Source organism: Magnolia sinica, chromosome 5 (assembly GCF_029962835.1).
Source record: "Magnolia sinica isolate HGM2019 chromosome 5, MsV1, whole genome shotgun sequence".
In the NCBI taxonomy this organism is placed as follows: domain Eukaryota; kingdom Viridiplantae; phylum Streptophyta; class Magnoliopsida; order Magnoliales; family Magnoliaceae; genus Magnolia; species Magnolia sinica.
In genome coordinates this window covers 58,999,527-59,026,596 of record NC_080577.1, presented here as the reverse complement: position 1 = coordinate 59,026,596, position 27,070 = coordinate 58,999,527, and the positions used below count along the sequence as shown (strand labels likewise).

The window sequence follows — 27,070 nt, the reverse complement described above, 5'->3', positions numbered from 1 at the left end:
GAACTCATCTGATGGACTAACCCTCCCCTTTCCCAAATCACTTGATTCCTTATAATCAATAGTTGAACAGCAAGCTGATCTTCATAAATACAATCCTGATGCGACTATTTCAAGGTGTTTGGCTCAATTTGTGTTGCATTTAGCTCTGGCATACTCATCGAACACGTGATCGAATCTCACCCAAGCACTACATGTGTAGTCATGAGGCCGAGTTGAAGCCAATACGTGCATAATATGATTTTTAATGTGCCCAACTTTCATGATGCAGGCCCTTGCCGGACAAGTGGGACTGTTGGATGCCACACACAACCACACTGAGGCCAGATCCTTACTCTTGCTCTGGTGGTAGACTCCCATGAGTTTCAACACCCAGTCAAGGGTTCGAGTATCCATAGTTGGTGAAATTCCACTACAGCGTGAGTGTGTGGAATTTCACCACCTATGAGTACTCGAACCCTTGACCAGGTGTTGAAACTCCTAAGAGTCTGCCACAGGAGCAAGAGTAAGGACCCTTAATATAGAATTTACATTCCACTAACTTTTTCAAAATGGTTAAGAGTCCACAGCTCACCCTGATGTAGTGCCTGTTTATATGAAATCCATCCTAACAATTTACATTCACTAAATTTTTCAAAATGGTTAAGAGTCCACAGCTCACCCTGATGTAGTGCCTGTTTATATGAAATCCATCCTAACCACTAACCACTAGGTGTGTCACCCCCTATTAGGCACAGGGCCGAAACTCAGCTCCATCCGTTATTCAAGTTGACCACATGATTAGAAACAGTATACAATGCGTGAGCTGTAAAAATCAAGGGAATTTTATAGGACACCACGCTTGATTTTTAGCAAGGCCCACTATGACATGTACATGAGATCTGCAATCTACTTTGACCATTAGATGTGTAATCCCCTGTTAGTCAGAGCCATGGCCGAAAAATCATGCTGGCACATGATTCAGGTGCCCGAAACCAAAGGAAAGAGTTGGGAGAGACATCCACCCTTGATTTTTATAAGGCCCACCATAATGATTATGTCAAATCCAATAGGACCATTAAATGCCAAAACCAAAATTTAAGCCTGGGTCACAAAATTCAGGCCCATCCATAATTCATGTGGGCCACACCAATGGAAAGATTTTGGAGGGTAAGCATGGCCCTGTACACTGTTTCTGTTCATGTGGTCCACCCAAATCATAGATGAGGGAGATTTTTGGTCCATAACCTAACATAAAGTGCCGCAACAGGTGGTTGGGGTGGATTTCACATAACCATCACAGTGGGGCCCACCTCACTGGCCAAACCTTTTGATGGCAAGGCTTACTGGATTATTTAATAAGTAGGTAGTTTTCTGTTGAACTCCCAATTTCCAAGTGCATATCAAACATATCACATAATGGCCCTTTTGATTTGATACGCGTGCACTCAGAATCGTACACGTGTCTGACAATCTACCAAAATTAAACGGTCAAAATTGTGGATACAAGTTTAGATAGCTTATCACCCAAAAGTCAGGTTAATTTAATGGCGAGAACCCAAGTTCATCCATGCTCCAAGTCTCCAGTGCAGAGGATTCTTGCGTCAGTTTGGATGACCAAAACCGTTGATCTGACATCCATGATGACCATAACTGTGGATAGGAGATGGCTTAGAGATCTCCCAAATTGGACATTTCTAGCGCTAGTGGTGGCTAAAAATGTTAAAGGCAGTACATAAACTATCTTTAATATCAAAAATTCTAATATGTAAGAGTTTGGATAGTCTGTTCTTTGAAGATTTCTGGGGAATCTATCATCTACTGAGAGGCTGACCAGATCCAATGGTTTTGGACCTTGCATGCAGGGAATCCTACTTGTCAGTAGCAAACTGTGCATTTGCTAAGAAAGAAGAAACTGGCATTTACAGAAGAAAATTTGTTAAAAAAGAAAAAATACAAAATACAAAATACAAAACAAAGGCAAATGAGTATATAGATATTGACTGGAAAAGTTCCAGGACGTAGCGATACAATATCAAACAATGGGGGTTGCAACCCCCCATTGCGCTGTTTCCAACCAAGATTTTCTTAAGGAAACAATAAAGGGCTGCAGGAAGGAAAAAAAAATTTGATGAAGGGTTAAAAGTCCCACCTTTTCTTGACCCGAAACATGAACACAGACGATTCAATGTTGTCTTGTGGGACTTGTAGCATAAATTGAACTTTCATCTTCATTGGTAACGCCTTCGCTTTGCCATCTTCTTCCCCAACCTGTAAAAACCCAGGCATTCGGACATCAAGGGAAAGGCCTTGTCCTTCTTCACCAGGCAAGGCAAACTAAAACTCACTGACACTGAACTTGCAGCACTGATTGGAAATTAGTGCAAACAACAACTACCGTCGATTCAAACAGCACCCACTTTACGTTGAAAATGACACTACACTTGGAAAGTGCAGAAACCAAGAAAGTCCCTCAAGCTAATAACAAATGGCAAGTGAGCTCATTTCTTCACAAAGAATAAATGATTTGAAGAAGCAACACAATGGCTGTTCTACCCAATGTGAATTTTGTAACAAATAATGCCCCGTCAGGGATTACTGAGCTTTTCCAGAACCCCAAAGTGACTACTCGTGTGTGTGTGCCTGTGTGTTCTCAAGGTGTCAGATTCAAACTATATAACCAGAAGCATTAAAGCAATGGCGGGTTTTAAAGTGGACTCTAACTGACTAGCAACGCAGCAGTTGCCAAAGAATGAATGGGAAAATGCACATCTAACAAATGGGAAGGTCTCACCTGCAACTAGTTGTAGATGAAAGAAGTGTACAATCACCTGAGGAGCCCATCTTGGTGTACATATGGCATCTGACCCATCCAGCACAATCGCCCACCATAAAACTGGGGTGCCCCCATAATTCCTTGCCCCATTCCAATTTTGTTTGCCAATTTCTTTTGCACATTGGAGACCGAGCATCAGGGCCTTCAGCTCCGTTGTATTGTAGGTATTGAGACCTATATGAACTTAACCTTCTACTAATGCCCATCTAATGCTCAGGATGATCCAAGCATCGGGTGGGGAGCCAATCCATAGAAAACAATGGACAATTCAAAAACATGATCATTGTATTGGCCTAATTTTTGGAGCGTCATATTTTCACATTGGGGCTACAGCGCTGAATGGGCTGGATTCCATACGAACACCATAGTAGGCCCACACTCAGCTAGTTGCACAATTGTCTCATTTACAATTAGTTGTGTATCAGACATTCTCTACAATCAAGACAAAGGAATAAAAAGAATTACATGCATGCTTCTCCATTGGCATATTAAGGCACCTTTAGTATAAGTTGGCTGTTTTAGTAGCTTAGAGTGACAGAGAGGATAAAGATGACTAAGCTTCCCTTGAGAGAAGTAAATACATACATAAATACATATGGATTTTCCTAACATCCCCACGATGATGGCTGTACTGTAGAAAAGTACAATTGTGTCAGCAGCACTACAACAAATAATACCACTATATGTCACTGTAGCAGTTTGTCTTTTATGTGTTACTATAGTGTCGGGAGAACACTGTAGCGGAATCAAAATATTGTGAAATCCGGATCATTATCCACTAGCTACTGTAGTGGACCCGATATAATGTAAAATCCGGATTCGTCCATCTATAAAGGGAGAAGTCTCTCATTAGCCCGCAAGAGTAAGTCCTGGCCAAGAGTCTTGTAGCCCCTTGTTTGTTTCAGTATTGTAGTAACAACTCCTTGTATGAAGAAAATATTTGAATGAAGGTTTGAAATTGTTGTGTCCTAACTATATAATTGCTCTTGCTAGTCTAGTGTTTTTTCTTCTTCATTTTCTTGTGTTACAGACTGGAACATTGCTAGCTCATTGCTTGCACAAAAGGAAGCCAAAAAGAAATCACTCCAAAATCAGCTCAATCGATGATGGCCCCATCATATCACCCACGGCCAAACTATCTCTAAGACTTCCCCCCTTTAACCCCTACCTTATTACTCTATGTCCCACATTATCAACCTCAACATCTTCACATACCACCTGCAACCTCCAATCCTTTCAAAGACCCAATTCCTTCAGCTCTCCAAACCTACCTGCAATAACAGGAAGCCTCATCACCTTCTACTTCCATATCTACCTGCTCTAAAAGCCTCTCTAAAACACTCAAACCATCCACTCCAAAGTCTCCTCCCCCTGCATTCCTCATTGAAGAACCCAATGCCTCTTCCAACCCTGTCATGTCCTCCCTTCCCACAGCTGATCAAGACCTCAACCCAATCCCTTCTTTTCTTCAAAGCCTTACCCACCAATCTTCCAACACCCTCTCCATCTCAGAAAATTCCCCTACAGAAGTTGTCTCCGACACTTCTACTTCATCCCTGGTCTCATTCCACCCAGACAACCACTTAGCTAATATCTTCATGCATGCAGAAACTAATCACCAACCAACTGCACATTTGGCATATGACGATGAGCACTCAACGACTAATGATCCTTCACCGCGTCAGACTCCCACGCGAGTCACTCAACGACTAATGATCCTTCACCGCGTCAGACTCCCACGCGAGTCACTTAAGCGGAAACCATTGACTAAAAGCATCTCTTTAATCTTGATGACACAACTCCATCTCAATGGCAGCGCCATATTTTTAAAATGTATTCATGGTGTACTGCTGAGCTACATACTCCAAATGCAACAGTTGCTCGTACTATTCAAAAGTTTGTTGATTGTCTTACCAAACGTCTCAGAGACTGGTGAGCAGTCCAGGAGAATATCGGCAACTTCAAATTCTCTAGATGTAGTCAGTTGATGCTTTCATGGGCCTTCTTTTTGGTGAATTCGTAGGATCTATGGATACTTACAAAGAAACAGCTCGAACCGAGTTCCTCCAAGCCAAGTTGTGTTCCTTTAACAAAAAGGACCTGGAAAAACATTATAATGCCCAGTCTCGAAGATTTTATATCCTCAATAGCATCGATGATCCAAATCTTAAGCAGACATACTTGAATTCTCTCCCTGAACCTTTGGGAGTTGAGATCTTAAAACTCCTCAACCTGAAGGGCCATAATCTCCAACATATATATTTGGTTTGATCCATCATTTCAGTATCCAAGTGGTAGAGAAACTATGCAATTAGCACAAGTTCATGAAACACACGGACAGCCTAGGAAAACGTCTCAGTTTAGCATGTGACCGACCTAATCGTTCGATCAAATGCAAAGATGACCACACCTGTGCATGCCATACGAAAAAGAAGCATCATTTCAAGAAATTCAATAAACCATTGGCTAGCCGTATTCCTTCCAATAAGCGGAAAACATGGAAGTTCTTCAAGAAGAAACAACTTCGGCAAAATACGACTGACTGGCAATTAGCACAAGTTCATGAAACACACGGACAGCCTAGGAAAACGTCTCAGTTTAGCATGTGACCGACCTAATCGTTCGATCAAATGCAAAGATGACCACACATGTGCATGCCATACAAAAAAGAAGCATCATTTCAAGAAATTCAATAAACCATTGGCTAGCCGTATTCCTTCCAATAAGCGGAAAAGATGGAAGTTCCTCAAGAAGAAACAATTTTGGCAAAATACGACTGACTGATGCTTCCTTTGTGGCAAATGAGGACACCTTCCAAAATTTGTCCCCAGCATTCAAAAAAACGCAACATGGCCTTCTTACAGAAAGCAACTGCCTTGGCAAAGGATACTGAGTTCTCGAATATTGAATCCATTTTCACAGTCACTGATGATTTCCATCATGATGCAGTTCTTGCCCTCCAACAAGAATCATGTTCAATTTCCAGTAGCGACAATGAAGAATCACTTGATGTTTCTAAATCTCTTCTGACCATCCTTCTTGAAGCCTTTCCAATACTTCAACCAACCCCTCTTATTCCTACCCATATCCTACCTAAACCATAGAGCCAACCCATCCCTGCTATAGCCCTTCTCGATGATGGTGCCTCTGCCTCTCTTCTCAACCCTAAACTCCTCCCTCTTGCTACATGAAAACCTTATATCTAAGCTTTTCGCGCTGCCGATGGGAGAACATTCCACACCTCCCAAATCAACTGCACCATTACCCTTAAACTCTTTCCTCACCTCAAAGTCTGCCATAAATTTCTAGCCTCCAACCTACCGGCAAAGACCTCATCATCGGGTTTGACATTCTCCATCAGCTCTACAATGTGCAATGGACTCCCCACGGCCTCGTCCATAAAGTTACCTTACCCTGGTCTTCCATCCCTAACCTTTCCCACCTTCAACCTTCCATGGAAGAGATTAAACAGAAACTCATGGCAAACTGTTGCTCATACTCTCATGCTGCATTTAAGCATTTTCATCCCCTCTGGCATAATTCTGAGTTCTTCATACGATTACCTTTCAAAATGAATGAAGATGCAAATCGCACAAAAGCATCTCATCCAGGAATGTCGCCAAAACACCTCCAACTGGCTCATGCAGAAATTGTTGGCCCAATGACTTATTGAACCCACTACCTCTCAGTGGGCGTGCCAAGCATTCAATGTCAACAAACAAGCAAAGCAAGCTCGAGGAAAATTGAGACTGGTTATCAACTACCAGCCTCTCAATGCTTTCCTTGCTGATGACAAGTTTCCAATCCCTCATAGATCATCTCTGTTTCAGCAGCTTTCCAATGCTCACATTTTTTCAAAATTTGATCTAAAAGTAGGATTTTGGCAACTTGGTATCCATCCAGAAGATCGGCACAAGACTGCTTTCACAATTCCTGATGCACATTATCAATAGACAATCCTTCCCTTTGGCTTAAAGACTGCTCCCAGTGTCTTCCAGAAAGCCATGATCCAAATCTTTAGGCTGATCTTGACAAATGCACTTGTTTACATTGATGACATTCTCCTTTTCTCAGACTCTGTTGATGCTCACATTCAGCTACTCCATCAGTTCTATCAGCTTGTCCAGAAATATGGCATCATGTTCTCTCAAAGGAAGATGATTCTCTGCACTGACAAGATTGAGTTTCTTGGCATAAAGCTCTCGTCGGGAAAGTATCAGCCGGGTCCTATATTGGAGAACATTTGCATCAGTTCCCAAATAGGTTTAACAATCGTAAGCAAATTGAGCAATTCATGGGCCTTGTAAACTACGTCTCTGATTTCATTCCCCATCTTGCTCAACATCGCAGCCTTCTTTCCAAGCAGCTCAAGAAAGAAGCTCCCCTATGGAAATAGAAGCATAAAGAAACAGTCAAATACATCAAGACTCAAGTCGCCAATCTGTCACCATTGTGGATACCAAGCCCTACTGGCCTTCAAGTCTTGCAGACTGATGCTAGTGATTTTTATTGGGGAGTTGCCCTCTTTGAAGACATAAATGACCAACATAAACTCTGTGGATATAAAAGTGGATCATTCTCCCAAGCAGAACAAAATTACCATTCTACTTTTAAATAAATACTTGCTGTTAAAAAAGCCATTACCAAATTCCAATTCCACTTTATTAGCCACCATTTCCAAGTTGAAATGGACATGTCTTCTTTCCCAAAAAAAGTTGCAGTTTAAACAGAAAATGTTGCCACATCCTCAACTCCTCCGATGAGCAAAATGGTTTTCTCAGTGGACCTTCACAGTCAAACATATCAAAGGTTAAGACAACATTCTGGTGGATTTCTTATCCCACCATCAACCTCCTGAACAGACTTTTGTCCACATCCCTGCCCCACTTTGCATCTATCCCATTGAGCATATTCCACATCTTCCACACTAAGTCATAGAAGCCACTGGTCATCTCCCATTTGTTCGCCGAAGTTCTCACAACTTTCAGCAGTTCTTGGAAATTCATCTTTGAAGAAATAATCATGTCTTTGATAGAGTTCTTCTTCCCAACTATCCTTTCCTAACCCCCATTTCCTTTAGAAATCTCTACCATTTGCCAAAAGAAGCCATGTGTGTTCTTTACTACCTCTCTGAAGCATATACCATGATGGTCATCTTTGATGCTCCCCGTCTATCTGCATACCTTTTCCAAATATAGTTAGGACATTGTGCCCTTTCAAATGACCAACTAAACACTTCAAGATGGTTGCAATGGTTCAGACCTTTGCATAAATGGGAAAATCTCCTCACCACCCATCCTAGCATATATGTGTTGATCTCTTTTCATATTTCCAGAGATTTTGTCCCCACTCCTGATGAAAACAATGCACCAGCCGATACCCAATCAGAGATTCAAGTATAGCAATCCTTCAATCTCGCCCGCCATCATCAAAACCACCAAGGCACGTTTTCTATCTTTTTGAACAACATGTTGCACCTCAATTATGTTCATTTTTCCTCTGTTCCCGACAAGGTACTATAGCACCCATTTGCCAGTCCCAAACAATCTCTAAATGCCCGATTCATCAAACGACTGGTCACATTCCTAAAGCATCATGGAAGTGAAGCTGCGGTAGACGAAGAACCAAATTCTCCATTCATTGGCATTGGGAGCAACCTCGACTCTGACGGCAACCCTCTCCCTTCAGAGTCCAACGACTGATCAAGCATCTTGGTACCAAGGAACAAAAAACCCATGGGCTGCGCCAAGTTGGATCAAGATTACTGTAGCGAAGTGTTGATTAGTGTAAATGATTGCTGATGTAATCATGTACTATAGAAAAGTACTATTGTGTCAGCAGCATTATATGTCATTGTAGCAATTTGTATTTTATGTGTTACTATAATGTCGGCAGAACACTGTTTCGGAATCAAAAGATTGTGAAATCCGGATACTTATCCACTAGCTACTATAGCAGACCCAAAACAATGTAAAATCTGGATTCGTCCGTCTATAAAAGGGAGAAGTCTCTCATTAGCCCGGCAGAGTAAGTCCTGGCCAAAGTCTTGTAGCCCCTTCTTTGTTTCAGTGTTGAAGTAACAACTCCTTGTATGAAGAAAATATTTGAATGAAGGTTTGAAATCGTTGTGTCCTGGGTGTATAATTCCTCTTGCTGGTCTAGTGTTTTTCTTCATCCTTTTCTTATGTGTTATTGGTATTAGAGCCATGTGTTACTTCTGCATTTCTGAGTTTCTTGTGCCATGGCTAAATAAGGTGATTCTTGCTGCAGGCTGATATTACTTTTACTTCTGTCTTGTTATTATGGCTCATGTTCACCTACTGTTTCTAAGATTAGTAAGCTTTATTCAGGCGCCGCTATACAGTTTTCCCTTGTGGGATCTTCTTTATCAGAAAACTGGGTTTGACTGACTAAGCTGAACACATAGTTTACAGTTGATTTAAATGATCAGCCTACTTAATTGTATGTTTGGACTCTTGGCATGAAGCCTTTCATAGTTCGCCAGGTTATAGTTTTACAGTAACTCTGATCATTTAATATGCCTTCTTATTTTGGAGTGACATAAGGTTGGCCTACTGGATTTATTTCCAGCGTATGGTTGTCCTACTCCTATGAGACAAATCACAATATAAGTTTTAAAATCAATATCCTCTCAGCATCCATTCCCTTATCTAGTCATTAGCACCCGATTCTACTCATTGCCAACCTCGTGGCTTCATCTCTTCTAGGTATTCCTGAACCATCTCAGCTTTCTTCTTATTCTCTCCACTCTACCTCTTCCTCTGAATTAGAATACTTGTATGAAATAGAATATCAGTCTCCTAAGTCTAAAATAGTAGAAAACTATGGTTCCAAAACAAGGAAATGCCCAATGGAGAATAGACAGTGAGGGTCATGTTGTCTACTTGAAATTAAGAACATAATGAGATGGGGTATAAACAGGAGTAGGCCTGGCAATGGGCCGGGCCCAGACCCGGGCCTAGTCGAGCCAGATCTTCAGGCTGGCTCCACCATTGCTTGGGCACTAACCAAATTTTCCTTCATTTGACTATCCTAATCATCTAATAAATGAAAATTTCTCACTAAATTTGGATGGTAGATGATTGCCTTTTAGTGTCCATTCGTATGTCCCCGATTAAAGGTTTAGGATCGTCCACATGCTCAATCTCTGGCACATTCACTAATGGACCTACTGAATGAACTGTCCAGATCTTTTACATGTATGCAGTATGCCACATGTATCTCAATGACATGGGAGGCACAGAACCTTCCATGCCTCCAGAGGCACTGAATCAGGTCTCTTGTCATCATATTGGCTCTTCCATTTTCATTAGCAGTAGATAACGATAACCAAAATTGAGTGGAAGTACGACTTACCCAAAGAGATGCCCACCCAAATCGAACCTCCGAGTCATAACCAGCTTTAAATTTGAGGTTCTTACCAACAGTGTGCTTGTAGACAGTACTCCAGTAACTGGAGTTGAAGTTGTACCAATAGCTGCCCAAAACATCATTAAAAATTAAAAGCGTACCAGTTGTAAATCATGATACAAGATAGGAAACAGACAGGACTTCATAAAAAGGAAATAGAGATTACTTAATGAAAGCATAATCAAATATCCAGAATCAACAGTCTTGGTAATAGCTTGAAAATATGCAATGTTTGGACATAAATTATAGTTATTTGAAGTGACAAAAATACTAAGGGAAACTTGTTGAACAGTTATACACTAACTATAACAACTAACTGAATGATTGTAATCTAGTCTACAATGCACATCCAAACCATTGATCTTCAATCAGACCAATCTTGACCCTCAGAGTGGCCCAGGTCCTTGATTGTGGGTAGGTCTGAACAGATTTCAAGTTTTCCTTTTAAAAAAACTAATTTTATTTGAAAATATAGTGTTGAAAACTTATCTTCTATTTGTTTTGTTTAAATTTCGGATTTTAGTTCATTAACAATTTTTTTCTTGAAGATTGAGAAGTTAATGAAGATTATTTACTTTTTCGCTTTCGACAATTTTTTTTATTTATTTGAGAGATAACTGACTTTATTGAAAAAACCACCGAAGCGGAAAAGAATACAAAAGCTAAGAGAAAAACCACGAAGAAAGATCAGTGTTTGAAGCTGATATAACATACAGAGCCCAGTTGGAAACAGCTATTCTGACCGAGCATATGATTTCCGTAACAAAAAGGATCTTGTTTTCAAAATAGCGACTATTTCGAGCTCTCTAAATGTACCAAAGAATCCCCATTGCCACAAGCCTCCACACTGCTTTCCGAGCTTTTACCACCATTCCTCCATGCCATGACCATAAGAGTTGATCGACCAACTTCGGCATCACCCAAGAAATATGGAAGATATTGATGAAGTTCTCCCATACCTTTTGAGTGAAGGGGCAATGAATGAAGAGATGTCAATGAATTCCACATCCCTCATGCACGTCAAACATTTGTTTGGGAGGATGAGTGATCTCCTTTGAAGATTATCTAATGTTAGTACTCTTTTCCTTCCAACAAGCCACACAAATGTCGCAATCGTCAGAGGAGCACCATAAGATCACCTTAGGAAGGGGAAGGAATGAGATGTAAGCAGTGTAGAGATCAACTTGTAAAAGGAGCGCACGGAGAAGAGATCTGAAGCATGGACTTTCCAAACTAGTGAATCTTCATCGTGAAGAGAGGGCAAATGAAGATTTAAATGGTCAAGAATCTCATCTTTCCTGAGCGTGCAGCAGCAACTTTGTTTGCATGACTTCGCTCACAGTATGTAAGATTGGATTCGGCAGTTTTCATTGATTCCTATTCGAAGGCTTTGTTCAATTGTTCTCTCTCTGAGTATGTAATTGGTAATCTACTCACCGTCCTCCCTCAGTTGGTTCTCACCTCTTCTCCTTTTAGTGGAGAATTTGGTAATTTCTTTCTGCTTCTCTTTTCGCCTATCTAGGGCGTACGCTCTATTTGACGAGGTTCCCTTGGGTCTTTTCCCTTCGTCGTTGAATAGTATATATGGGAGGTCCCCACTTCGTTTCTTCCAGGTGGACAGGCGTGATGAAGGTGTAATTACAAAAGTGAGGCCGATCCTCCCCATATATCTAGCAGTAGGTATCGTACGCCATTGGAAGGGCGGTTGCGTTTGAGATGGTCCAAGCAGTAGTCTCTTAGTCTCTCCCTAGTCGCCTCGCTGAGGCAGGTAGAAGTTCCTCCGCATTTGGATGAGAGTATATATGAACGAGCTTACAACCCGAGGAAGGGTGACTTAACTATATGGTGTAGTGCGATCCAAAGGTAAATTTGCTAAGGGGCTCTTCTAACGAAACAAAATCTACACCAAAAGTGAGGAATGGAATGAGTCAATCCCTTTAGTGAATCCCCTTTTGGGTGGGTGGGTGGGTGGGGATCCGCCCACAAACAAAAAGCAGTGATCCACTGTAATGAAATGATCGGACGCAAGACGAGCCAATCCCGAGAACGAGTCCTGTAAAGGTTTATCCCCACACCAGATGTCGACCAAAAAGTGAATATGATTTCCCTTTCCCAACAAAAAGGAAATTCCCGAACGAAAGAGATGTTCAGTGGCAGCAATTGTCTTCCAAATATAAGATGCGCGATATAGAGAAGAGAACTTCATGCCCCATCCACCCAATTGAGAACCATATTTGGAGATAAGGATCTCCCTACACATCTTGCCTGCTTCCGAACCAAATCTCAAATAGTCCTAATACAAAAAACAAGTGCCTGCAAATTAATGGTGAAAATTGTTCAAACAATTTAATTTGGGGATTGTGATTTAGCAACAATGGTCCCAAAATTTAATTGGTTAATTTTGAGTTGATATATGCCTCATGTAAAAAATTGTAGGGCCATGTACGTGGGGCCCACTCAATGTATGTATTATATATTCACTTCGTCCATTCGTTTTGCCAACTCATTTTAGGCACGGTCCAAAAATGAGACATATCCATATCTCAGGTGGACCACTAGCGGGTGAGTCGGGTGACCTTAATGTATCTGTATATCCATGCCATCAATCTATTTTACCAACTCATTTTAAGGCATGGTCCAAAATTCAGGTAGATCTAAATCTCAGGTGGACCACTAGTGTGTGAAGCCTTAAATTTGGGGGCCCGCCTCAATCCATTTTTTGTATATCCATGCAGTCCATCCTTTTTGTCAACTCATTTTAGGGCACGATCCAAAAAATGAGGGAGATCCAAACCTCAGGTGGACCACGCAGTAGGGATTGAATTACCACCATTAAAAATTTATCAAGACCAATTTTTTTTATCAAGTTGTTATTTGTGTTCTCCCTTCATCCAGGTCTTGTGACCTTATCAAGAGGTTCAATGGCAAATAAACAGTATAATAGGCCCTAGGAAGTTTTTAATGGCGGGCATTCAATACTTATTGTGTGGTCCACTTCAGATTTGGATCCCTTCATTTTAGGGACCATGCCCTAAAATGAAATGGAAAAACTAATGGACGGCATGGATATACTACACATAAATCAAGGTGAGCCCCACACAGCAAAACAGTGCAAGTGCATTGAGTTGCGTATACTCCAGAGTATTTTAAACAAAAAAAAAAGTGTGGCTATGATGACGACATGGACGACATGATATTGATGGATCGGGCTGATTTACTTGTTGGTGAGTTTTGGCATGGATTCGAGCATAAAAAGGGGCCCAAATATCTTCCATAATGGGCCAAACCCGCAGACCCATCAATGGACCACGCATTATGGTACCCACGATACACTTTCAAGTCCAAAAGTTCTTTTGGTGGCATTTTTATTAAGTTATGATTTTTTTTCTTTATTTTTGGACGAATTTTAGTTTATTTTTGCTTTGCTAATGCCTCACTTAAGTAAATAGAGGTAGTTTAGTCTTTTCCTTTTAAAATAAAATTGTAAGGTTAAGAATATAACATCTAATCCATAGTTACGCTTTGATGTAAGGCCCGGACTAGTTCTAGAGATATTCTTTTGTTCCCTTTCACATAAAAGTCAATAACAAAAATTGTCCATCAGCTTTTGGGACATTTTGTTTTTCTTTTCTACAAGCCTTAGGCTACGGTTTGTGTAGTTGCATATTTACACGTGGGGCATATGATCCAGGCCATCAAAATTGGTGAGATATTCGATTATTTGCTGGTTTTTGCATAGTTTTCCCTTTCGTTGGTAGTGGAAGAATCTCTATCTCGGATTGGGTGTGTTTCGGGCATGATTTGGTCCTTGGGTTTGATACAACTGCATGTGATTGTTGATTTTCTTCCATCGGCTACATCGGGCTGTGAAACAGCCATGCAGTCCATTCTTTTTTTCTAAAGACTATAAAATAGTAGGTCCTACAATTTTTTCTTTAGGGTTGTTGTGCAGTTACAGGACCTACTATTTTTTCAAATGAATATGCACATCATAAAGACATGTGGAGAAACAAATCACAGATTCCCTACATGTATCTCTCAATAATGTCCATGAGTTCAAAGATCATATTCACTAGATGAATTTTCTCCCACCTTTGACGTCACAAACGATTATCGGGATAATGTTAAAGCTCCATAAGCATGTCTAGATAAGTTTCGAGGCTTAGGGACTCGTGATTTTTTAATTAGACTTCATTGTGTAATTAAACCTAGATCTTATGGATTTTTATTTGATGATTAATAAATTTCATGTTTAATGGCTTTAAACAGTTTTGATAATGACTTAATGATGCAGGACAATTAACCACTTGCTCTAAAAGCTCGAACTGTTAAAGCATGGCAAATTAATCCCTTCATCTCATAGCCCAGGCCCCATATCTCATGAGTTAAGACCTCAGCCGAACCCCCCTCATGGGCCCCAAATCACATGGACCGCCCACCCGGAGTGTGTCCCCGCATCCCACGAGCTACCCCACTCGAGCCCAATGTGAAATGCGCATTAATCACCCCCAGTAAGGAGTCTCGAACACGAGACCTCCCCCGTGGGCCCCAAATCACATGGGTCACCCACCCCGAGTGTGTCCACGCATCCCACGGGCTACCCCACCCGAGCCCGGTGCCCCTGCATTACTTAATTATTGACGCAATCCACCATTCTCACCCAAAGATGGAGATGAGAAAATACAGATGCTTCGAAATGAAAATCTAAGACAAGGAGGAACAACACAAGTTGCATGCGCAATTCCACTCAAACAATGGCGCTTTGTGAAGGCCAAAGTTAGAGAGGAGATGGATAAAGGAAAAGCTCCAAGCTTCTCTTATGTACAATAATTTTCAATTCTCAAGAAAAAGTCGTTTTACATTTAGTTAGAAAAATTTTTATACCAAAGACTTCAAACCCTAGCTTTAATCATAGACCTTGGTTAAGATCTAACAATGAATCTTAATCACACATTCTCTAGATAGCCAAAGAACAACAAAACTAAATTTCTAAAGCAAATAAAGCAACTACCCAAAATAACCCATTCTAAACAGTTAAATAAAGACAAGACCAAACTTCTAAAACAAATAAAGCAATTACCCAAAATAACCCAATTGCTAACTAAATAATAAATTGAAGGGACTCAATCTTCATTCTTGGAAACATGATGGTATCTTGATCTTCATGTTTGGAATGTGACCTGGGGTAGTGATGTCGCATGGTTCCTTGGATGGTCCGCCATCAACTATTAAGGCTTATTTAGTAGTTTGAGACATAGATTGGCAATTTATGCTAATGATGATGAAATTACATATATGTGGTGGTATTTATTTTTTACTTCTACTTAATTTTTATAATTTCATTGTATACATACATATATATTTTTTTATTTATTTGTTTAAATTTTAAATTTTATTTACATTTATAATAAATATTTCGATTTGTATTTTTGGAGAGGTTTTCCTGAGAAAAACCCTCAAAATCTGAAAATCTCCAAAAAAAATCCTGATTTAAGATATTGCTGAAAATGACATTTGTTACAATGGTATATAAAATGTCATGAAATCCTATAAAAGCTAAAATTTGATGGAGAATGTTATAAATTTCTATTTTGACATATCTTAATTTTTTTATTCTTTATGATTTTTTACATGTTCATTAATTTTCAAAATGATAGAATTTTCATGAATAGAAATCCAAATTTATTGCTCAATTTGATATGACCATTCCGGAACTTATGGTTGGTTTCATTTGAAGAGCATTAGTTAATAGCAAGAGAAAGACTTCAGACAAGAAGAATGTGCAGAGATAAGGACGAGGTGATCACCTCAATTTGTCTGAAGGACTGAACCTCCGCTTGAATGCAAAGGAAAGCACATTCGATGGCAAAGAGATACTTGGGATGAATGTCATTTCCTCATCCTGACATTTATTTGACAAATTTCCCATGAGAATTCTTAAAAATAACACAAGGAAATTTACAAAGAGCACTAGCAAGTGCAACAGCAGAAAATTACAAATAAACTGATGCAATAGATCACCTTGTATGAATATCTGAGATTCAATTCATCATCCCTATATTGTGCAGTGCATACCCCATTCAAAATTTGACCTTTCAAGATCCCATTTATGGACAAAGCTCTCTTCATTTCTTCATCCTCCTTTTCCTCTACTGAAACTTCACCAAGTGGGAATCGAACAGTTGCCCTTGGCTGCAGCACCAAGAAATAAGCAGAATATTACACATTCACTCTATTTTCACTGTTTCATTCGTTTGTTATTTAGTTTCGCTCACTTGAAAAAAAAAGAAGAAGAAGAAGAAGAAAAAGAAGATAAATAAAAGAGAAGATGTAAATCAAAGTATGAAGTTTGCCAAGCCCACAAGCATATGGAGCCATGCCCATTGACTGACAAGCACACATCCCAATTTGGCATGTGACGGAGATTGCCGTTGTCAGCTATTTCTCCCATTTCATAGTGGAAGGTGATTCACGGAACGTAATCAAATGGACCAAGGGTCATCAATTCCCTTGGAGACTAGCTAATGAAATGGGGGAAGCTTCCGATATTGTCTACTCACTTGCTGCCTCCTTTTACCAAGTGCATTGCTCAGCGAATTCTAGGGAGGATAGTTTAGCTAAGGCTGGCATGCACCTGAGAGAGCTTTTGATTGCAGATTTCAAGGAAGTAGCAGCAGGTTAGGTCCCATGAAGTCGTTGACAGCTTCGGTTGTTCTCTGGGTTTTCAGCCTTGTAGGTGGTTGTTTGGATGTTGTTTCTTTTTCCATTCTCAAAAAAAAAAAGCCCCTGATTGGTAAGATGCCTAATAAAGAGTTCATCTCATTTTAGTATAACAGATCATGATCTCTAATACATAATCACTGTCAACATGAACTCATTATGTATTGGAGATTACAATCTCTAATACATAATTACCGTTTACTAAAATGAGATTAATTCATTTTTAGGTTTCTACAAAATAGGAGCTTAGCCATTCGTAAAAATAAAAATAATGGCATGTATCAGAGTCCCAAGTTTTCAATCAGGTGGGCCACACTGTTAGATCTGCTGGCCTAAAATTCAGGCTGGTGGGCCACAGGATACGAAACAAATGGATGGCTAGAAGAAAAAAAAAATATTAAAAAAATAGTCATCTTCTTGTCTGGAACACTATAGCCCACCTGAGTGAAATGGCCTGATCTTTAGGCCAGAAGATACAAACATTGTGTCCCACCTAATGGAAAGCTCAAATCTCACACACATGTAAATGAACCCTATGGTGCATCTACAACAAAAGATAATGTCCAATTCAAGCATGCCAAGAGTTTTACTCACCAAACCATTGGATGGAACAGCAGAAGACAATTCAAGTTTACAAGAATCAGTAAGACTTGCAACCATTGCCACCTCTCCTTGTTGTGCCTAAGAATTAATAACCAAATACATTTATGAAACAGAAGGTTCAAATGAAAAATACAGGAAACTGATGTGGCAAAAGAAAATCAGGATCAAAACATGTGATATCTCATGCATGTGCTCCTCATTGTCAACAAAGGCATTGACCACACGAAAACAATAAATTATCTATCAAAAGATCCACCACGCACGTTTTCTTTTTCCTTGCAATTTTACATCATGGAAAAGACAAAACCCAACTATAATAAAGTGACCTTCAGACCTTTGCATGCCCTCTTTGTTTAGGGTCGCACCAATGTTTCAAATAGCGCCCGTAGCATAGTAGTAGCGTACACTACGTAGCGTAGCATGGCCACAGCGCTACGTAGCGTCCCAAATAGCGTAAATCCCCTGTAGCGTCCACTACGGGGGTCGTAGCGTACACTACAGCTATGTAGCGCGTAGCGTAAGCTACAATGTATTTTTTTACTGTTTTATTTTTTTATTCTTTTTTTGCACATTTTCTTTGTTTATAATGTTGAGGAACATAACACTTGTATTGCACTTGATACTTTTAACCTATAGGATTTTTATTTCTTTTCATAATTGTGACTTGTGGTTTCAATTAGACATTATTAATTAAAGTGGTTTGGTTAGAAAGTTGTTGATGTGATAATTATTTAATTTGGCTTATATATGTGGATTGGCTTTTGATAAATGATAACTAACAACTTTTTTGAACATGCTTATAATTTATAAAATGAATCATCTTTTAGGCATTTTTATATTTTTTTCCTTTTTTTTTCACTATTTATTATATTTGTCCTATTTTTAAATTAAAAAATAGAAGTATCGTGTAGCTTACGCTTCACGCTACGTATTTACGCTACACGCTATAGAGGGCTGAGCACTACGCATCACACTACCACTATTTAAAACACTGGGTAGCACACATCTCATATCTCATTAGCTTCATTCATTCCATATTCCATAACAAAATGAATCAATCAACCTTAGATTCTAAATTCCATATTCAATCAACAACAAAAGATCTCTTCATGTCAGTCATTGCCATTGCATGGAGGCCATGTATTTTGTCCTGTGCATGAACTTATCCATGCTCAATCAACCAATTGTTTTGCACACGTCGGATCTGCATGAAGTTGCCCCTGTATGTGTTTTGTGGTCCACAATAATGTCAAGATATTGGTAGGTTTCTCAAAATAATCGAATGTCCCACTAGACTCAATTATACTAGAGTCGACCAATCCCTTTTAGTTTCTAGAGATCGATGAAATCTGGGTCTATTTTTTGCAGTTTTGTAAAAATTAATAATAATAATAAAAGTGAATAAGTGTAAGAATAATTAAGAAAAAGAAACGAAAAAGAAAAAACATTTTAAAAAAAAAAACTCTTCACGTTTTTCCCCAATGTGCTTGCTTTAGTTTATTTCAAGTTTGTACTAAATCGCCAAGGATGAAAACTTACCCGACATGTATCAGTTTTTTGGGCCAGCGAGATGCATAAACACCATGATTATTGCTCAACTAGCTAAGGCTTCTACGCTAAGTATGATAGGCGTCACATGCAAGTGAATCCTATCCATTTGCTCCATACTTTTTGCAATTATAGGTCACTCAACAGCCAAAAATGAACCAATGAAACACTCTTACTTGATTTGGCAAGTGAGACATGCTGATTATTGGGCCTCGACCTCCACATGCCCCAGACTCAATCCTCACATCTTTCTTTTAGAGATCATGTTGTGATCCGAACAACTAATCAACTGTTGTAGGAGGGTAAGAGAATGAGGTCTACCAACATATATGTATTTATTTGAGAAATTATTAAAACCATTGTGCTCTCTAATTCTCCCTCATCTTCTCTCACACATTTCCCTCACCCACAAGTAACATAACAAATAGTCTCAAAGGATGCAAGTCTACTATGTTGCTATCAACATGTTAGTTCAGTGGCATGTCAATCATCATTATCCATAAGGAAATGGTCAAACGGAACTTCAAAAGAAACCTAAGAATTACTCGGTTGAAAAGTAGAAATCGAGACAATATAGTTCTTCCTAAAGAAATCCTCGAAACAACATTATCTTGAGATTGATGCCTAGAGGATACTTTCTCACGCACGAAAAGATATGAGAAATAGAAAGAAAAATCAACGGAGTAACAAAAATGCTTGAAATAAGCCATCAGCCAATAAAAAATTAAAAGAAAAAAGTATAAGCATTTGAATAATTGGAAAACAGAACCCTATGGAAGTTTTCAATATAAAATTCATTACTAATAACATTGAAATATAAGCGGAAGAAACCTTGATATGAAGGAACCATACCTTTCTATGGTGATACTTGAATAAGCATACACTAGCCAAGTTAATGCAAGAGAGAATAGACTTGTTATCATTGCTAGTACATGACATAGATAAACACTTTGTTGAACATCCTAAACGAAAATAATTTGTCTCTCCAATCTGACCACTCTGAAACATGAGTTGTCTTAGGAAAGGACCACAAGTTTGCCCAACATAGTATCCAAAACGACACATTTCATCGATGTTTCGAGGAGACAATAAGCAAGGAAGAACATGTTATTATTTTTTTAAGTATAAATGAAACAAAGACAAAACGGCACATTTCGGAGCAAGAGAGGTAACAAAAGATATGTGAACTATTAGAAACACATGCTACTACTTTCAATATCCAAGATATGAATGAAATTATAATAACACCTTTTCATTTGATTTTCAACAAATGCATGTAAGCTTCCCATTTTTATGTCTAACAGTTTAGTGTCCGATTGGCAGTAAGAGACAAAATATACTCTAGTAGGAACATTTGCTGCAATGCTGATTGTAACACCTTTCCACTTCATTTGGGTTTATATTGTTGAAAGGGGTGAAAATGTTCATGAGAAAAACTTACACAAATAGTTAAACTTTTAAACTATGATACTATTTGATTGCTAAAAGGACAAAGAAATGAAGTAACAGTTGTGACAAGTGCACCTTTGCATTAAATGTTTTGCACCTTCGCAGTAAATGTTCCTACCACAACATATTATGCATCCTACTACCAAACTAATCCTTGAGGCTTGCGGAATCCTTCTATGACTCACAAAGCAGATACAACGGTACCACAAGTCCAAAACTTGGACAATCTTTACACCAAAAGACAGTTCTTGTGCTAAAAGGGAAGGAAAAAAATTTGCATGCAAAAGCCACATCAAGGAAGCAGAGGAAGTATGCAGTTGCAAAGGAAAGAACCATTATAAAGAAAATGCTCTATTATTTTCATAGCTTTTATACAGTTACGCACTTTAACATCAACGTAAGTACCATATTCTTCATCACCAAATCAAGGTAGGAAAAAGGAAACGATTATCAATATTGACATTCCCAACTTCCATGATTTCATCATTGGTAAAGAGGACAACCATTCTGCATCAACCATCATGCTCATTGAAAATCTCTTTCTTTTATTGGCAACAATAAAATTTATGAAATAAAAAGAGAAACAACTATCCATTAAGACAATGGGCAACGGACAATGGCCAATAGATATCAATATATAAGCAAGAACTAGAAACACCCTCTGGGTATAGTAGGGTTGAAACATGGAGCCTTTACTGCATCAACAATCATGTAAGTGGGAAAGGCAACAGTATGCATTATCAGGTAGACCTAGTTGTCTATCTCCACTCCCATTAGTTCTGGTTGGGTTGGGGAAAGACCCACTGAACCCAGGACACAAAGGGTTTGACAGTGGATATCATCTGACAGGAGTAAATCTTGTGTTTGAATGGGGAGGTCATCTTGGCCAGTACCACACAATCATAGTTCAGCTATGGGATTCACTTTGCTTTGAACATACTTATATGCATGACTTGCAAGAAGAAATCTCTCTTTAATCTCGCCAATGAGAAAGGCAAATCTACAAAAGGCAATACATCTTCCAGAGACCAAAGTTATAATATTTCTCAGATCGACCCCCCCCCCCCCCCCCAAAAAAAAACAATTAGCAGCCCATTGACAAAGGAGTTAAGATGCCCCACTTTAATCAACACGCATTGTGCTAGAATCACTGATTCAGTCACAACTAGCAAGACAAGCTTAGTCAAAGCATTTTCATCCAACACAATACCCCAAATCCGAAATTGATAGGATTCCTCGTTGGTTTCCACCAAGAAGGGGGTGTGGGTGGGTGACACGTTGTAAAGGGAGAATCTCTACTCAAATAAATACCCCTTTTTTAAGATCAAACCACAAATTTTCTTCACCACTTCAATAGAAAGAAAAAATTAAATCACCAATTCAATAGAAAGAAAAAATTAAATGGAGTGTGGTTGAAAACCAACAATATAATAGCTGCTATGTTAGAAGTCACAATAATACCCTATTCTACTTCCATTGAAGACAATACATGCCACAAGAGAGCAATACATGCTTTAACCCCAAAAATAACTTTTTTTATTCCATCAGAACCATTCAAAAAAGAGTCTTTACATGTACATATACTCTTTATTCAAGCAAAAGATACCCTAACAATAATATAATCCACCATTCAATACTTCTTAATACTAAGCACCTATTTCAACAAAATATTAAACTAACCAACCAAATACCCTTGAATCCTGTCACAACCATATAGGTTTGCTCCTTGAGTTAGATTGAGAAGGTTAAAGGGAGAGACGATAGACAAGGCATAGAAGATGGTGATGCCACTAGCCTCCCTTATTATCATCATTAGGGCTTTCATAATACATGTGAAAGTACAAAAATACCCCCATGCTTAAGTTAGTCTATGACTAACGCCCAAATGCGTAAACTCAATGCTAATAAATCACCTCAAGGGCTAAACAAAGTAATATTGAAATGAAACATTAGAAACTATAATCTCCATGTGAAGTGGGCCACACGTGTGATCATCACCATCCATAGCAATCCGTCAACAAGGTTTTATGTAAATTAGTCATAAATCACTCAAATGGTACAAGAGCTGCATGATCTTGGGCTCATTTGAAAGCTAACTCAATAGGCTTTCAAATAAGACCAACTTCGTGTCATTCAAACATTGTTTGATACCTAACAAGTGGCCCATAAAATAAGTGACAAAAATAGCCATTAATTTGTGTCTCATTACACATTGATCTAATCCACATCCTTGAATCTGGATAATTGGATTGTCTAGATCTTTAATCAGATGGCTTATGTGGCCAAGAAGCATCCCTTGATCGATCATGTATGGTCCTTGATTTTTGTGTGTGTTCACACAAGCGTGCCTGACTCGCATTGTTCCAACATCCATCAAGATCCCCTCCAAAACTCCTTTCAATACTAGCTCCCAACTTGAGAAGAGACATACGATCTTCTCGATAAGTCTAGCCATCAAAGTAGAGTTGTTGTAAAACAATCTTCTATTTTGTTCCTTCCAAATACTTCAAATGATAGCATCAGGGTGCGATCTCCACAATATTCTTCCTCTCAGCTTAAAAGGTATCTCATGTCATCCCATCATTAGAAGCTGCAATCAATTTAGGGAGCATCGAAATGCTCATTAAAAAATTGAGCATATTTTTTAAACATCTTCCACCAACCATACAAATGGCGTGCGATCTCCACAATATTCTTCCTCTCAGCTTAAAAGGTATCTCATGTCATCCCATCATTAGAAGCTGCAATCAATTTAGGGAGCATCGAAATGCTCATTAAAAAATTGAGCATATTTTTTAAACATCTTCCACCAACCATACAAATGGCATTTGGATTTATGGCACCACACCATGTATCCTGCAGCATAAATTTGTTTCATGTGCCTTGGATTTTGTTTCCATATCGGACACTCCAGACCACTCATGTAATTGGACCTGTTGGCAACTTTGTCTTGTACCCATCAATCAAAATGAGTGCCTTTACAAGCATGTGAAAGTCCTCGTTTTCAAAATTCATGACCTGAATATCCACACGTCGTATTTCTAAACACAGTCAGAAATAAAATTGTCAGCAACTGTGATGAAATAAAGAATGAATAATTATGAACATGACAGCAACTTAATCTGGTGAAATTATTTCCGATTATTACGTCATCTATGAGCTGCTTAGTTCTACCCGAAACATTCAACCAGCCAGGCCTATTTTCCACCTTTATTCCAAGAAACTGACTAGTGAATGCCTCATTCTTCCGCTTGCAGGTTACACATACTACAAAAAGATCTGATGACCCTTAAGATTGTGGGTCATGAATCTCAGGCATCCTGTAAATGAATAATTAACAGAGTGCAGATAGCTTCGGCATTATCATCAAAAGTGATCACTGCATCTGCCCTAATAGATTTCAGGCCATAACAAATTTTATGTTGTTTTCCCATAGCTATTGAACATTAAAACTTAAAAAGCATCATAAATCGCGTACTCCCCAAAAATACTGTATTCGTCCAAATAGATTTGTGCTGATTGAGCCATCTTTGCCATATGCCAATAGTGAGGGATATTGAAAGGACATACAACTTTGATGTGTTTTTAATAAATTCCTTCCAAGGAACTGCTTGTCGCACACAATATGATGTTCCAGTAGTTGACATCTTCAAACCATTACCAATTGTTAATCTTGCAAATTCATCAATTTAAGGGTGACTTTGTCGTCTTCAACCATAACTTAAACTCCCTGTCATTCTCATGCATAAGTCAACTCACTCATTCATAGCAAGTCCATCTTGAGTAGCATGCATTCGGAATAATTCTGTCAAGCTGTTCAAAGAATCCAATCGGAACTTGTTTTATTTTTCTTGCAACTTCCCTCATACTTCGCGTTGAAAGCCAAATCCAGGTGCCATTATCTGTACCATAGGTGTATAGGTGCAAATGGTTCATTATTGAGTTTGGTTCGGGAAGAATAAACCAATAAAATGGTGGCTTTGACCATGCAGAGAAAAGGTAAATGAACTGTATCCAATCATATCTGCCCATGTTTGGCTGCACACTGAAGTGTCAACTGAATACTTATTACTTTCCCAAATTGTGATTAGTCAGAGGATATGAAACTTCTACAAACTAGCAATTTCCAACGTAACTATCACATTCTCTGTGGGAATGAAAATCAAGTTTAAAAATTAAAAAAAAATTAAAAAAAAATGTTCAGTTGGTTGAAATGAAATTAATCCAAAATTCGAGAAAAGAACAGGAACTAAAATTTTGGTCTCAGAACTGCAATTTTTTAGCAGCCAAGGACTTCAGATTCAGAAAAAATGTGTTTTTATCTACAGAATTATATATATACATATAAATTTAAAATTTTAAAAAAAAATTTAAAAAAAAAAAAAACCTAATCTGATTTCAGTGGGGTCGTTTGGATGCCTGTAAAGTCCTTAAGTTGTAAAGGGATTACAGGTGATCTGATTACAGGGTCTGTTTGGATGCATGTATTTGCCTGTAAAGGCTTTACAGGCTGTAAACAGATTACAGCTTTTAGCTGTAATCTGAAACCTGGTAAAAAGCCATGTTTCAGATTACAGGTAAAGCCTTTACAGCTAAGAAGGCATTATCCATGTTAGAACACAATGGTTAATATACACTCATGATATGTGGGGCCCACCATAATGTGTATGGTACATCCAATCTACCTATCATGTACTTCCCTTGATGTTCTCCTGTGGCCCTAAAAAACAGCTCCTCCATTATCAAAGGACCACACGAGGGAAGGATGGGACATCCACCATTAAAAACTTTTAGATTGCATTTGGGGCCCACTGTGCTGGGTGGACAATATCCAATCCTTTTAGTGTGTGCATGCTTTAATGCTCTCTTAGGGCCCTAAAAGAATCTAGTCCTAATGTGATTTGCGGATTTTGGAAGATTCACTGCCCAAGCTCTATGGTATGAATACCTGCCTTATTCATTGTAAATACCTTACAGGCTAGCCAATCACACAATCTGTATACCTGTAAACAGATTACCACTTAAAAGCCAAACGGAATAGCATGTAAACCGATTACACCTGAAACACTTTTCAGGTGTAATGTGTCTACAACTAAAAAAATTACAGGCATCCAAACGACCCCAGAAACAGAAAGAGAGACCATGATCCCCGACCAACTCAAGTACATGATAAAATGAAAGTGAAATCACAGTATGAACATGCTTGCAACAATCAGAAAATAAAAACACAAACAAAAGTTGAAGAAAAAGAAAACAACAAAATATATTTTTATTCAACAGTATAAAATCAAAAACAAAAACAAAAACAAAAAAAAAAAATCAAATTACAAAATTCAATAATAGCCAATGAAAAAAAGAAAAAAAAACTTGAATTTACATGAACATTGAGGACACCAATTACAATTAAATAAAATATCAAGAAAATGAAAGAAGACAAAAAGGGAGGCAGAGAATATCTCTGAACCTTGACGTCCTGAGCAGCTCGGAACTGCAATCTGCTGCCGACATCGAAAGATCCCTTGACGAGGGCATTCTGTTCCTCGGGGTCATAGAGGATGGAGAGGTATTTGGTTACGAAGCTGATCTGGGTGTCAGAGATCTCGCCGTTGCGGTTGTTCTGGAAGGAGAGCTTAAGCTTGGCGAGGCGATCGAAGAGCTTGCATGAGATCTTGTGGAAGAAGACGGCCGAGTCGCTGTCGAACTCGGAGGTGACTCTAATGGCGGGGATCGGGAGAGAGAAATTAGGTTTGGGGGGAGAAGGAGGGAAGGTTTGAGATTCTGGGAGAGAGACATTGTTAGGGCTTGGAGATAGCGAGCTAGGGTTTTGAAGGGAAGGTTCGGTTTCTACCATTGCGAGAGAGAGAGAGAGAGAGAGAGAGAGAGAGAGATTGGATTTTTTGGAGTCTTTTTGGAGTCTTGTTTTGAAGTGAGTCGGGACTCTGGACGGAGGTACTTAAGACAGCTTCTGTATTTTTTATTTATTTATTATTTTATTTTATTTTATTTTTTTGAAGAGGGTTGGAATACAAAAGAGAGGGAAAATAGGGATAATCAAAGCATGGATTTAGTGGCCCACGGCCCACCACTTGATTATCCAAGCCGTACATTAATAGGCGTACAGTAGGTTAAGCACATGTTGGATAGGTCGGTGACCAGAGCTTTCTGTTCATATCAAGGTGGGATAGAGAGAGAGAGAGAGAGAGAGAGAGTGATCCAGATTTCAACGTGTCAACGTATGCATGCGTGGATGGTGAAGGTCACTGATGGTGATGGGCTACCGGTCTTCTCCTTCAGTGGCCATCAAAGGGACAGTTTGAAGGGGAGTTATTTGATATGGTATCTAAAACGAGGTCCATTTTCTGGACGGTCTAGATTGATACCATTCTCTGGCATGGTTAAAGATGATGCATGAGTAGGGAGAAAGATCACTTCTTGATCACATGCAAGGCAGCCTCAAAATCAAAAGAAAGCATAAAAATGAGAAACAAAGCACACTATAAAAATTTA

General features: G+C 38.9%; 1 protein-coding gene across 2 annotated transcripts; it reads right to left on the bottom strand.

Moving 5' to 3' along the window:
- Positions 1-1,944: 1,944 nt before the first annotated feature.
- On the bottom strand, positions 1,945-26,489 carry LOC131246068 (outer envelope pore protein 37, chloroplastic). Of its 2 annotated transcripts, XM_058245928.1 has the most exons (7): positions 26,028-26,489; positions 19,967-20,113; positions 17,558-17,644; positions 16,265-16,435; positions 16,051-16,145; positions 10,190-10,310; positions 1,945-2,247 (listed from the first exon to the last, which is right to left on the bottom strand). In XM_058245928.1, exons 1-7 carry the CDS (start codon positions 26,412-26,414, stop codon positions 2,116-2,118), a joined length of 1,140 nt encoding a protein of 379 aa, XP_058101911.1. In that variant the 5' UTR covers positions 26,415-26,489; the 3' UTR covers positions 1,945-2,115. The 2 variants fall into 2 exon arrangements, with proteins under 2 accessions (XP_058101911.1, XP_058101912.1); XM_058245929.1 differs by lacking the exon at positions 19,967-20,113 and having other exon boundaries at positions 26,028-26,488.
- Positions 26,490-27,070: the final 581 nt, after the last annotated feature.

Excerpts from the sequence above, each read along its gene's own strand:
- LOC131246068 (XM_058245928.1), bottom strand. The coding sequence starts at position 26,414 with ATGGTAGAAACCGAACCTTCCCTTCAAAACCCTAGCTCGCTATCTCCA. Across the intron at positions 17,645-19,966 it reads TCAAGTATCACCATAGAAAG|GCACAACAAGGAGAGGTGGC; the intron begins GTATGGTTCCTT and ends ATTAATTCTTAG. Across the intron at positions 16,436-17,557 it reads CTGTTCCATCCAATGGTTTG|CCAAGGGCAACTGTTCGATT; the intron begins GTGAGTAAAACT and ends TTGGTGCTGCAG.